Source organism: Bos grunniens, chromosome 6, assembly GCF_055505025.1.
Source record: "Bos grunniens cultivar Pamir isolate PY7600 chromosome 6, Bosgru_T2T1.0, whole genome shotgun sequence".
Classification (NCBI taxonomy): Eukaryota; Metazoa; Chordata; class Mammalia; order Artiodactyla; family Bovidae; genus Bos; species Bos grunniens.
Genome location: NC_141170.1, coordinates 12,064,243 through 12,079,078, shown reverse-complemented (window position 1 = coordinate 12,079,078; position 14,836 = coordinate 12,064,243). Strand labels below are relative to the sequence as shown.

The following is a 14,836-nucleotide window of genomic DNA, read 5'->3' as shown; positions in this document are numbered from 1 at the left end:
CTTAGAGGAGGGAGAGACTTCTGTACTAAATGAAGGGAAAGAAACAGGAAGCAGGGAAGCAAGGCGTTCATTAAAGATGGATGGGTGAAGGGATATTGACTATATGACTGTGAATGAATGAATGATTAAATGGATGAACGAGGCTTGTTTACTCTTGTTCATTGACCAACTCTTTAGTTTTTCAGTGTCAGATGTCTGTGTTTCTCTTTTCAAATTCTGGAACTAATCATGTAAGTATATTGTGAAACAAAATTCTCTTTTTCAGTGACTTACCGAGGAGGTGGTAAAGGAGTCTGAAAAAGGAAAGAGAACCAGAAATTACAGTTATTCTTTGAGCAGAGCTAATGGTTAACAATTTTTTTTTTGGTTTAGAGACAAACAACAAAGCCCAACCAAACTTCTAGGGTATATCTTTCAAGTGCCATCTAAGCCTTCTCATTGTCCATATTCCTATGGTTCTAAAATAAAGAGTGGGTAACAAATGCATTTTAATGTTTTTTCTTACCTTGTTTCCCTTTGTGGGTTTGTCTCCTAAAACATAAGAAGAAACAGGAGTGAGTTTATGGCAAATGTCATTAAGTTATCTTTACATACGTTTAAATGGAAATCATCCCCATTTGAATAATTCTGGTGCAATACCAATGAACATTTGTTGCCATCTTATGAAATACCCAACACCATGCTAAATACTTTTGGTATGTGATCTCATTTAATCCTCGCTTTTGCTCTGGATGAAGAAACTGGAGCATGGGGAAGTTAAGTACCTCACCTCCAATCCCCCAGTTAGTAAACGGTAGAATGAAGATCTCATCGCATATGGTGTGACCCCTGAGGTCCTCTCTTAACCATTAGCTGTTGATTGATATCCTTTTATATATGTAGTCATCTTATTCAAGTTCTTGCCTCCCACTTTCATCAGGCATTTCTAAGAAGAGAAAAACTGCATCACAGAACATTTCAGATGAAAGGGTTTTCTAAGACCCCGGAGTCCAATTACTTTATTTGATGAAAGACAAAACTAGGAGGACAATTGCCCAAGACCATCTGACCCTAGAAAAAGCCTGAATGGGGCCTGGAAAGGATTCTCCTGATGTCAAGGTAGTTTTAGGGGCTCCCCCAATGGCTCAATGGTAAAGAATACACCTGCAATGCAGGAAACCCAGGTTCCATCCTTGGGTTAGGAAGATCCCCTGGAGGAAGAAATGGCAATGTCCTGGAGGATCCCATGGACAGAGGAGCCTGACAGGTTACAGTCCGTGGGGTCTCAAAGAGTCAAACGACTGAACCATCTCATTCTTAAGTAGTTTTATTTCCACAGTGCAATTCAACTCAGACAATTATTGAGCTGCTACTCTGAGCTAAGCCCAGGGCCAAGCTCTGGAGTTAAAGACAAATGCAACACAATCCTTCCCCTCAAGGTGTTTCCAGTTGTGTTTACAGGCCAAGTTCTAGCTTCTGGGGACACAATGGGGAAGATGAGAGACACTGTCCCTGCTGCCATAGCGCTTACACCTAAAGGGTAGTCGTGCACTACCTTTCCTGAAGAAAACACGTCAGGAAGAGAAGGGTGTGGCATTGAAGGGACACATGGGAGATGAGTTGGTCTGGGGTGTCAGGGAGAGCTCTTGGAGTAAGCAATGTTCACTTATCTGTAAAAATGGATGTGACCTGATAAATGCTGTTTTATAGGGGGTGAGAGGAGTCAGTGAGATGACTGCATCTTATCATGGCTGTTGTTCAGTAGCTCAGTCGTGTCTGACTCTCTGGGACCCCATGGACTGCAGCAGGCCAGGCTTCCCTGTCCTTCGTCATCCCCCGGAGCTTGCTCAAACTCATGTCCATTGAGTCAGTGATGCCATCCTGCCACTTTGTCCTCTGTCATCCCCTTCTCCTCCTGCTTTCAATCCTTCCCAGCATCAGGGTCTTTTCCAATGACTCGGCTCTTTGCATCAGGTGGCCAAAGTATTGGAGCTTCAGCATCAGTCCTTCCAATGAATATTCAGTGTTGATTTCCTTTCAGATTGACTGGTTGGATCTCCTTGCAGTCCAAGGGACTCTCAAGAGTCTTCTCCAATACCACAGTTCAAAAGCATCAATTCTTCGGCATTCAGCCTTCTTTATAGTCCAACTCTCACATCCTTACATGACTACTGGAAAAACCATAGCTTTGACTATATTGACCTTTGTTGGTAATGTCTCTGCTTTTTAATATGCTGTCTAGGTTGGTCATAGCTTTTCTTTCAAGGAGCAAACATCTTTTAATTTCATGGTTGCAGTCACCATCTTCAGTGGTTTTGGAGCCCAAGAAAATAAAATCTGTCACTGTTTCCATTGATTCCCCATCTATTTGCCATGAATCAAGTATCTTATCATAGGAGACTTAAAACTCAACTGAGCACTGCCTGAGTCTCCTTTCCTTATTTGAGATGACACAATTGGAATAAATCATTGTTTTAAAACTTTGCTGTGAAGAGTCCCCTGGGGTCCCCCTGGAGACACCTAAGGAAACTGTAAGGCTGACAGGCTGGGTTTCTAGCTCATCATCCCTTGTCACTGTGGAGACTCCATCTCTGTGTACTTCCCATTGGATCTCCTTCAAGATTTCTTTGGGGAAAATGTCTAGCTGGTCAAAAAGAACACAACGCAACACTCACTAGTCTGGATGATTTTAAAGGTTCTTCTAGGTCTAACTAACTGAGGGAAGGAGGAGTAGACTGAGATAAGTGCCTTCTTCAGTCCAGCTCTTCTGAGAGGGCTCCATACCTCTCCAGAGAAGCCAGATAATGGGTTTTATTTCACAGGCAAGAGATCTACTGGTCTGACATTACAATGGATTCCCCTTCCCAATAAAACTCAAAGACACCAAAAAAACACAAAAAACAAAAAACCCAAATAACAGAAAAACTACCTCATTGGACAAAATTACCATTCTCCTTATTTTGTTTTGTTTTTTTTTTTTTTAAATGCATTTTAGATAATATAGACTTCTCTGCATGAATTCAAACACTAATGGGAGACAAAATTTGCAGATGTTCCTAAACTGTAAAAATACAAAAATATGACCCAGGCTTTATTTCAACAACAGCAACAATCTAGTTAATGTTAAGTCATTGACTATTTTGATGCAATTACTAAAAAAATTAGGCCACAGGGTGCTTCCTTAAGGCACTAAATCAGAAAGCAGGAAACTAATTTGCCCTCATTTTATTGTGTATTGATTTCAGCAGCAGAGCTCCCTCAGAAACTATCTTATATCAGCTTATGCTGATGACTTTCCCTGTGAGGCTAAATGTCAGGTGTTCAAGACACCTTTTTCATACCTACTACTGTATCTATTCGGAGAAAACAATGGCACCCCACTCCAGTACTCTTGCTGGCAAATCCCATGGACAGGGGAGCCTGGCGGGCTGCAGTCCATGGGGTTGCTAGGAGTCAGACTTTCACTTTTCACTTTCATGCATTGGAGAAGGAAATGGCAACCCACTCCAGTATTCTTGCCTGGAGAACCCCAGGGATGGGGGAGCCTAGTGGGCTGCAGTCTATGGAGTTTCTAGGAGTCAGACATGACTGAGCAACTTCACTTTCACTTTTCACTTTCATGCATTGGAGAAGGAAATGGCAGCCCACTCCAGTGTTCTTGCCTGGAGAATCCCAGGGACGGGGGAGCCTGGTGGGCTGCCATCTTTGGGGCCACACAGAGTCGGACACGACTGAAGTGACTTAGCAGCAGCAGCAGCAGCACTGTATCTATTGGGGATCAATTCAATTCACTGAAAACAAAGTTCAATAAAAAGACTGAGTATCTGGAATTCAGTAGGAACATTCCATTTATTGCTTCAGAGATATGCATCTCATTTGATTCAGTGATTGTGAATTTAGAGAAGGACATCTATCTTGCTTTTATTCATTTGCTTGTTCTTGAGCCCCTAGTGTATGTCAGGCATGGATTCATTTTTAATAGATTTATTGATGTAGGTGTTGGGGAATACAATACCAGAAAAAAAAGTTTCTATTGTCATGTAAACTCACATTCCAGTAGCAGGCGATAGAAAACAAACAAAGGTATATGATAGCCGGTGGTGATAAACACTGCAAAGAAAAGTGAAGGTCTGGTGTGTGAGAGACGGGTGGTGGGGCTACTGTTCTTCATACAGATGCCAGAAGACCTCTGTGCAGGGGGATGACAACAGAAGCTTGAAGAAAGTGAAGGCACACAGCATGTGAATACCTCGGCAAGCGTCCCTGACAGAGGCAGCAGCAAGTACAAAGGCCCTGGGGTGGGATGAGAACCAAGGGGTTCTACTCTCTGGGCTTCCCTGGTGGCTCAGACGGTAAAGAATCTGCTGGTAGTGTGGGAGACCTGGGTTCAATCCCTGGGTCAGGAAGATCCCCTGGAGGAGGTCATGGCAACCCACTCCAGTATTCTTGCCTGGAGAATCCCCATGGACAGAGGAGCCTGGCAGGCTATAGTACATGGGGTGTCAAAGAGCTGGGCATGACTGAGTGACTAAGCACAACCCACAACACTCTCCAGGCAGCGGTGGTGGAGGTGAGAACGTGCACGGGGTCACATGGGGTCATTTAGGCTGTGACGAGAACTTTGCCTTAACCATGGTGCGTCTTTTCTGTATGGGCTTCCCCTGGTGGCCCAATGGTAAAGAATCCCCATGCAGTGCAGGAGATGCAGGAGACTCGAGTTTGGTTCCTGGGTCAGGAAGGTCCCCTGGAGTAGGAAATGGCAACCCACTCCAGTATTCTTGTCTGGAAAATTCCATGGACAGAGGAGCCTGGTGGGCTACAGTTCATAGGGTTCCAAAGAGTCAGACACAACTGAGCACACACACACTGCATACATGCACCTTTTCTGTACTCTGTCTCTAAGTTGTGTACCCCCATTATAATGCAAGTTTTCCCTGGCATCAGTATCCTCCTCATTTAAAATACATGTGTATGCAGAGCTACTGCTGCTGCTGCTGCTGCTAAGTTGCTTCAGTCGTGTCTGACGCTGTGCAACCCCATAGATGGCAGCCCACCAGGCTCCCCAGTCCCTGGGATTCTCCAGGCAAGAACACTGAACTGGTTTGCCATTTCCTTCTCCAATGCATGAAAGTGAAAAGTGAAAGTGAAGTCTCTCAGTCATGTCTGACTCTTAGTGACCCCGTGGACTGCAGCCTACCAGGCTCCTCCACCCACGGGATTTTCCAGGCAAGAGTACTGAACTGGGGTGTCATTGCCTTCTCCAAGAGCTACTGCATGGTATAGTAATTCCTCTCCTGGGTGTATATTCTGGGCTTCCCAGGTGTCACTAATGGTCAAGAGCCTGCCTGCCAGTGCAGGAGCCGTAAGAGACCTGAGATCGATCCCTGGGTTGGGAAGATCCCCTAGAGAAGGAAGTGGTTACCCACTCCAGTATTCTTGCCTGGAGAATCCCCTGGACAGAGAAGCCTGGCAGGCTACAGTCCCTGGGGTTGCAAAGAGTTGGACATGATATACTAAAGAGAAAGCCAAACATACACACATACCAAAACTTGTACATGAATTTTCAGAACAGTACTATCATAAAAGTCAAAAGGTAAAATTCATCCAAATGTTTATTAACTGATGAAAGAGTAAAAATATGGTGAAAGGATAAACAAATGTATCTATACTAAGGACTATGATTTAGCAATAAAAAGGAATAAAGTACATGTTACATGCTACAACATGCTACATGTTACAACATAGATGATCTTCTAAAACATGCTCAATGAAGGAAGCTAAAAGACTATGTATTGCATGATTTCATTTATATTTTAAAAATCTAGGATGGGCAAATCCATAGAGACAGGAAGTATATTAGTGGTTTCTTGGGAAAGGGGAAGGTTTGGGGAGCAACTTCTAATGAACAGGCTTTTGTTGGGGGGAGATACATTTTTCAAAACTTAGATTGTGGCCATTTGTTGCAGAATTCTGTGAACATACTAAAGTCATTGAATTGCATACTTTATCCTTTAAAATTTTTAATTTTTTTATTCTTTTGGCATGCTAGTTCTTAGTTCCCCCACCAGGGATCGAACCCATGCCCCCTGGAGCGGAAGCTCAGAACTTTAACCATTGGACCACCAGTGAAGGCCATCTGCTTTTAAAGAGTCAGCCTCTCTCTCTCTTTAAAAAAAAATATTTCTTATATTTATTTGGCTGTGCCAGGTCTTAGCTGTGGCATGCGGGATCTTCAGTCTTTGTTGTGATATGTGGATATTTGAGTTCAGTTCCTGACCAGGAATTGACCCTGGACTCTGCATGGAGAGCGTGGAGTGTTAGCCCCTGGACCACCAGGGAAATCCCTGAACTGTGTACTTTAAATTAGTGAATTTTATAGTACCTGAACTGTATCTCAATAAAGACATTTACAAAATTCAAAAAATAAAAAAGAATAAAAATGGTGTGTATGATATCATATGCAACAGTGGAAATCCTGAGGGCTTCAGCTATATCAAATATGTTTAATAGCAATAATTTATGCCATGGGTTTCTCTTATTTGTTGCTTAGATATCTGAAATGTTACAAATTAATAGGTATAAATGAACTTCAGGGACTCCACAAATGAGAAAACGATATCAAAAAGGTGAAATAACTCATCAGAATGTCATATAGCTTTGATAATAATTCAGGTAAAATGCAGGCATCTTTTTTAGGGGGGGCATAGGACTTGTTTAAGAAGTAATAACAACTCAAGTATACACTGGAAGAGGATGAGATTTGGAGCTGGACTTCTTGAGTTTGCATTTTGATTGTGCTACTTACTATTGGTAGGGTCATAGCAGGTGCTCAAAAAATACTTATGACATAAATGGATTGAGAAACAGTTGCAATTTTTATTCTGGAAAAGTGAAACTTGGTTACTCATACTTCATGGGAACTCACATGTGGAATAAATGAGTTAATGCATTTCAAGTAATGACTTTTATTGCATACCCACTGTTAGGAAATTATTTCATAATGGAAAATTACAGAGAAAACGGCAATCTACTTTCCTGATGAGGTACACAAATAACTCAAGTGCTACGAACAGTTCCCTGTTGCATCAGAAGACCCAAACAGGTGTTCTTTGGGGTCTTTTCCCATCTTGAAATTCAATCAAGCAGTTTTCTGTAGGAGGAGGCTGGCGTGCTCGCCATCTGGTGGCTACATGTGTAATTAGCAACATCTGCTCGACTGTCATTTTCCTCCTGAGTTTGCGACAAGATAAAACTCACTTCTGCTGCAAAATGTGTTGCTTCTCGGGAGACCATGTAGTGAGCTGAACACAGCATGGAGGTAGAATCTACTGGACCTGGTGTGATTATCACCATAATTTATTAGAGTGGAATCATGAAGTTGTCTGTGAAGTTAAATTAAAGCCTCTGGGAGAAGACATTACTTTGCCTACAAAGGTCCATATAGTCAAAGCTATGATTTTTCCAGTAGTTATGTACGGATGTGAGAGCTGGACAAAAAAGGCTGAGTGCTGAAGAACTGATAGCTTCGAACTTGGTGCTGAAGAAGACTCTTGAGAGTCCCTTGAACTGCAAGGAGATCAAACCAGTATATTCACTGGAAGGACTGTTGCTGAAACTGAAGCTCCAATACTTTGGCCACCTGATGTGAAAAGCTGACTCATTGGAAAAGACCCTGATGCTGGGAAAGATTGAAGGCAGGAGAAGGGAACAATAGAGGATGAGATGGTTGGACGGCATCATTGACTCGATAGACATGAGTTTGAGCAAGCTTTTGGGGATGGTGAAGGACAGGGAAGCCTGGTGAAGGACAGGGAAGCCTGGCGTGCAACAGTCCATGGGGTTGCAAAGAGTCAGACCTGACTGAGCGACTGAACAACAACCGGGAGAAGAAGAAAGTATTGTGAGACTTGTTTGTCCGTTTTGGGGCAGGGGTGGTGTGCCTGGTGCCTGTTTATAAGATCTGGTTGTTAAATTTTCAGGATTCTGCAATTCAGGTGTTAAACATAGCCATTATTAAAAAAATAATTGTGTAAATATACACTGAAGTTATGAAAAAGGTAGCATATGCTCGAAACTCATGACTTCCTGATTATTCTACCACATCTGTCTATGCTGTTGAAGTTCTTTACCTCTATCGTGTCTATGGTGGAAACCAGTAAAATATGGCATGTCTTCCCATCTTCCTGCTCAGTGGTCCTGAAATCTGCCATAGCGGAAGTATTTGCACCATAGAAACTGATGGAAGCTACAAATTAAGGTTTGCTCTATTGTTTGGTATTCTCATCTGTGATTTAAATGGTTGGACAAGAAGATAGACATTCGAGAATTTGTTTCTTGATGGAAGGGACGATGACGCAGATGAGATCTTTGAAATCACACAAGTTGGGTTCTAATCTCACCCGTCCCCCCCATCACTGACTGAGTAATCTTGGGCAAATTATTTAAACGTTCTGGGCTTGTCTTCATGTCCATAAAGCACAGATCATGAAGTGTAGTTCCTTGGATGGTTAGGAGTAAATAAAATACACTTGTTTTCAATTAGCTCCTAGTCAGTTTGTGTTAAATATATGCAATACTCTTTGTTTATGAAATACGGTTATGATAATCAACACTTTTGGAAACAAAACATCGGTGTAATATTACGTAATTAAAACATAGACTCTGGAAAAAATTGGACAAAACCTGGCCTCTTTGCGGTATTTATGATGTCGAAGAGTTTTATAATATTAATATATGAAAGTGAACCACTGGAATTTCATGCCCTGATGATTAATTATAGAAGCATCTAAAGAAGAAATGATCCAAGTGGCTAGTGTATATTTCATAAGGCCTATTCTGAGAAACCTTTTTGAGTTTTTTGAGAAAGTCTGTGGAAACTTTCAGAAATTAATTTCAGCAGTAAATTGCTGAAACCACTCTTGGGGTTGAGTGGAGAGGGATTAAGTTAGGCAAAGCCTGGGATGTGGGAGGGACCTGCTGACTTTAACAGCTCCTCAAGTAATGTTGGAAAGTGCAATTTCTTAGGAACATCTATGTCAACAGCTGCACCTTGGGGCTTAGTAACAGGTGTGGGATAGAAGTCTCTTTCTAAACAATCCCAGGAGACATCTTTTTGGCTGAACTCAGTGTCTCAGGGAGTGGAGGCAAGGTGGGTAGGCAGGGAACCCCAGGAAAATCATTTGCCTAGATTTATAACTGAGCAGGACCTTATGGGACTTTCCACCATATCCTCTGCTTTAGCTCCTCTCTGAAGGCCCTGGAGAGCAGTATTTGATGCATGTTTCTTGAGTTGTTTTACCGATGCTAAAACCCCCGCCAAAGAGAAGATGTTAACTACTTGATGACCATGAGCACAACCGCAGGCTTCCTCAGGACTGATGATGTCCTCCCTCACCTGGCTTTTGAAAATGCTTTGCCAAAACCCTTCGGGGCGCTCAGGGTTTTTTAGATCGTGAGCCACCCAGCTCCTTTCATGGCCCTGCAATAAACCTTCCTCCGCTCCAAACGCCACCATTTCGGTTTGTGTGGCCTCATGTGCGTTGGGCACATGAGCTTGCACTAACAAGTTCACATCACAAGCAGAGATGGTTCCAGAAGCAGTTGGGTTTCTTGGCTTGCCCCTTGCAGGCCCCCACCTACTGGGAACTCGTGGCTAAGCGTCACAGGCTGATCTCTTGGTGGTCCTGTGACCCCCGACAATGCTTATCTGATACACTTTTATTAACATGGGCTAATTTTTAGAGTTACCGTAGGGTTTACCACGCATCTACTATGTGCTCGGCATGGTGCTATATGTTTGCTGCAGGGAAAACAATGTGCAGAAAAGTTTGATCTTTAAGGTTAAGGAATTTATTTTTATATTCATCAGTAACAGATTTACTGTGTTTGCTCAGCACCAAACTAGATCAAGCATGGTTTCAGCCTACACAGAGAGCCAGAGAGATATTCCAGGGCAGGGAGAAGGGCAAGAATAAGTGAGGGAGGAAAGACTTGTGGAAGTCATTAGTTCGGTCCAGTGTCCCTTGGTCAAGGGTCCATCACGTGTCAACACCTGTGCTAGAGGATTTGTGTCAGTTAGTACCTTACGAGAGACAGGGATCTGATGATTTAGGAGCATTTCCTCCCTTTCAGAGAGGAAACTTCGAGAGCTTAAGTTCTTTGTAGATATTTGTGAAGTTGTAAAACTGGCATTTGAACCCAGGAGTCCTTGTCCCCAGATCCAACCTGCAGGCAACCACATTTTGGCTTAATATTTAACCTTCCCTGAGGTCACTGTCTCCCACCTCAGCTCTATGTGCCCTGCTTTGGGAATCAGCCCTAGGACTCACAGTTCTCCTGTTGTGGCACAATTAAGGATTGTATCGAGTTCCCACAGTGGAGACCTGACCAGGTGGGTCCTTGTGGTCTAAGGTCTTCTGTACCCTGGCACAAAGTGATTTTGAATAAAGTGCACTTCTACCCTGGTAGTTATCACATGGTGTTGTAACTGCCTTGTTTTTAACTCTTCTATTTGTGGCTTCTTTACTGCTCTCTATTGAAATGTGTGTTTGTTACATGAGCGGTTATCTAACACTTTTCTTTTTCTCTGTGTGACGGTGAGACAAAGTATTGTCCTGTAGTTCAACATCTATAACATTACATGTATAACATTAGCTTTGAACTGATCTTGTATCAATGTGTCTATCACTTTTTTTTTCTTCCTTCCTTCCTTTTTTTTTTTTTGCTTTGAGCCTGAACAGGAATATGATTTCTATCACTTTTGAGCCCCTGTTTGTGTCTGAAATAAACTTAAATCTAAAATGGTGGTAGGAGGATAATCTTAAATTTATTTAAGGTTTCTAGGTCTGTGGGCTAAAGCTTGTGTTTTTTGTTAAGGATATAATCTATAGGAAGGCAAATTCCATCCTTTTTGTGATGTTTTGTGTCACCGTGTTCTGCCCCTAGAGGACAGTATCATCCATCAATTCCTGTCTTTTGTGCTAAAACCTTGTATGCTGCTGCTGCTGCTGCTAAGTCGCTTCAGTCGTGTCCGACTCTGTGCGACACTACGGACAGCAACCCACCAGGCTCCCCTGTCCACAGGATTCTCCAGGCAAGAATACTGGAGTGGGTTGCCATTTTCTTCTCTGAAAACCTTGCCAAATTTGTGCTAAGTGCTGTACTGAGTTACTTCAGCTGTGTCCAACCCTGCTCATCCCTGTGGACTGTAGCCTTTCAGGCTCCTCCAGGCTCCATGGGATTCTCCAGGCAAGAATACTGGAGTTTGGTGAGTGAGAAATCATTTAGGGAGTTTGCAGAAAAAATTTTAGATACTAGCAAATATAGTAAAACCCTGGAAACATTGCCATATTCACAAAAGACTGGGCTCTGGTCTAGGATGGGACTGCTTGCTCTGTGACCTTATGTGAGCCCCTTCTCTTGCCAAGCCTCTTGGCATAAGATGAGGGGGTAGATTCGGATTAACTCAAAACTCTTTGGCATCTAAATTTGACAAAAAGCAAACTGGTAGAAAGGTCTTTTGATGGCATTATATGGAATTCTATTGTACTTTAACCAAGCTCATGTTTCTGGATATACAGGTTCAGCCACCTGTGTGTAATTCCCTCTTTCTTTTCATGGATAGTTTATCGTATTTTGTTATAAATTCATTCTTATATATGACATGCTTTTCACCTCTAAGGAAATTGGTTTAGAGTTTGTGCTTGGTTCACATGGAAGGCAAAGAAACTCATTTTAGCCTCCTTTCTGCTTAGCGTTAAGAAGCTAAGCCACTTAGAGTTGATCCGTGTTGTTGTGCAGCAGAAACCAACACAACATTGTAAAGCAATTATCCTCCAATTTAAAAAAAGAAAAAAAGAGAGAGAAGCTAAACCACACCACTTTTCAATATTACAGCTATCCTCATTTAAAAAGAGAGAGTTTCTTCTGCCTCTATAGCTAATGCTAATTAATGGTTCATCACAACTCCCTGAGAAGGGAATGGTTACCACTCCAGTATTTGTGGCTGGAAAAATCCAGGGGCAGAGGAGCTTGGTGGGGTGCAGTCCATGGGGTCGCGAAGGGTCAAACATGACTAAGCAACTAACACTTTCACAACCAACTTACACTGTATGAATACTTTGCCCCCAAATAAACTTTTATCCATTTTTAGGAGTGAATAAAAGAAGCCAAGCTTCAGGGAAGATAAGTTCTTGAAATCTGACAGTTTCCAGATAATGTCAGAATATGATTTCAAGAAAAATAATATGAAATGTACATTAACATAAATCTATAACTGCTCAACTTGATGAAAAATATCACCATAAAACTCTGCCATGACTGAACCACCCAATATGTTTTTCTCGATGACATTTTGTGAGAATGAATAAATTATCTGAGAATGTGTTTGCATCAAACATACAGAATTTTGTAATAAACACATAAATCATTCAAGCATTTTCCAGAAAGATGCCTGATCCAAAAAATGAGGATATTCATATTACTTTTCTCCCTTCCAGCTTCTTTCTCAGTACAGTCCCTTAGAGCTCTGGATAGTAATACAAAACCATCAATTATAGAAGTGTAGGAAGAGAAGACACAAAGAAAATTACTCTCATTAAAGAAGATTTCCATGCAACTTACAAGCTGAACTTCTGTGAGCTTTGTTTTCACTGAGGTCCCCTCTGCAGTTTACACTGGGGTCTACTTTTGAAAAGGGGCTTCCCAGGTGGTCCTAGTTGTACAGAGCCCGCCTTCCAGTGCAGGAGATGTAAGAGGCATGGATTCAACCCCCGGGTTGGGAAGATCCCCTGGAGGAGGGCATGGCAACTCACTCCAATATTCTTGCCTGGAGAATCCCATGGACAGAGGAGCCTGGTGGGCTACAGCCCATGGGGTCGTAAAGAGTCAAATATGACTGAAGTGACTTAGCATGCATGCACTAGTTTTACAAAAACAGCTATATTTTTCAGCCATGGTACCCGGATACCAGTCATCATCCCCTATAAAACTGGCAGGACAAACTTAACTCTGAAAGATGTGTTCTTGTTGTACTCCTTGAGGAATTGCTTTACTCTTTTCTTACTTGGGGCAATTGATGCTTTTTCACATGAAAAAGCAGGCTCTCCCTTTTTTGCATAGACTACTGGGAAGATTGAGGCAAACTAGTAGCTTAATTTTAATAGAATGCAATGACTTGTGCCTTAGGATCCCGAATTTCATATTTACCTTTGTCTGTCTCTATATTTCCTATGATTTAAAACTTTTTCTGCTATACCATGCAAGTTTTTGTTAACTACTCCAACAGTTGTGAGCTAAGGTGAAGTATAAATAAATAGATGAATGAATAGTTGTGATTTGTGATTTATAATGAGAAATGTATATTTGGTCTTCATCTCTGTGTCTGGCACAGAGCTCCTAAATCCTTTGGAATTTCCTAAGTGATGAGAGCTATCTAAGCGTCTTTTGTTATGTTAAGGAGATTACTTGTAGATCCTACCTAAGGATGGGGGCTGGTGGCCAGTGGAGCTGACCATGTGATTGGAGGGTTGAAACTTACAGTCCCCCAAATCTAAACCTACCCCTACTTCTAGGAAGCAGGGAGTGGCTTGAGATTGAGTTCAGTCACCAACGGCCAATGATGTAATCAACCGTGCCTTCGTAATGAAGCCTCCACAAACTCCCAAGAGTTTGAAGCTTCCAGGTTGGTGAACACACAGAGCTTCAACACATGGAAGCTCCCTGACTTTTCCCAATACCTCCGTTCTGTGTCTCTTCCACTTGACTGTTCCTGGGTTACATCCTTTTATTGATACATTGGCAATTTAGTAAGTAAGATGTTTCTTTGAGTTATGTGAGCCACTCTAACAAAGTAGTTGAACCCAAGGCAGGGGTGGATGGAACCTTCAGTCTATAGACGTGCAGGTGACAATCTGGGCTCATGACAGCATCTGCAGTGGTGGTGAGGTGCGGTCTGGTAGGACCGAACCCTTAACTTGTTCATCGGATGCTGTCTCTGGGTGGACAGTGCCAGAACTTGATTGAATTGTAGGACACCCACCTGGTGTCCAGAGAATTGCTTGATGATGTGTGGGTGGGAGAACTAACCCCTATGGGCATTGGAATTGGTATTAGAACCATCTGGATTGTCACACAGACGTATTAATATATGTAGAATGGTGGTCAAAGAAGATTCTGCCATCAAAGAAATGAAGCTTCATGTCTACAGTGAACTATTAAAAAAAGAGAAGAATTGTGAAACCCATTTCTTACCTTTCTCCCCAGGACTCAGGGCTTCCCCTGTGGCTCAGCTGGTAAAGAATCTGCCTGCAATGCAGGAGACCTGGGTTCGATCCCTGGGTTGGGAAGATCCCCTGGAGAAGGAAAAGGCTACCCACTCCAGTATTCTGGCTTGGAGAATTCCATGAACTGCATAGTCCATGGGGTTGCAAAGAGTCGGACATGACTGAACGACTTTCACTTTCACTTTCCAGGACTCATTTCTCCATAAATGGCTATGAAGGTTCTATTATGACTTAGAACCTCTGTATATATCAAATGATTATGATCTGCTTTGAGGTCCCTCTGTGCTCTGCGCTCTGGGCCCTTTCTCTGTCAGGCAGGAAAAAACTGCTATATAATTCATGTCTTCTAAGGGCTAGCAATACTAATACATCAGTTACTGAAGGAACGCTCTAAATCAAGTGCTCTGTACATCAAAGGCATTTCCATGTTCTTGGACTCAAGAGGAATAGGAAAGCTTCCCTATTTGGGACGGTTTAAAGGGGTCTAGAGGGCAGATAGACAGGGATCAGTCAGGCTATGGAAGATGGAGAGGAGAGATAGGGCAGGGAACAGCCCTTGTCCCCTGCTTCTGCTT

General features: G+C 42.4%; 1 protein-coding gene across 1 annotated transcript in view; it reads right to left on the bottom strand.

Annotated features, from left to right (window-relative positions):
- Nucleotides 1-14,836, bottom strand: part of CLNK (cytokine dependent hematopoietic cell linker) — a 209,011-nt gene that overhangs the window by 58,555 nt on the left and 135,620 nt on the right. Inside the window, exons 9-10 of the mRNA XM_086407495.1 lie at nucleotides 506-531; nucleotides 274-293 (exon numbers count right to left, since the gene is read on the bottom strand). Coding sequence (XP_086263621.1) covers nucleotides 274-293; nucleotides 506-531 — 46 coding nt within the window. The remainder of the gene's footprint in view (nucleotides 1-273; nucleotides 294-505; nucleotides 532-14,836) is intronic.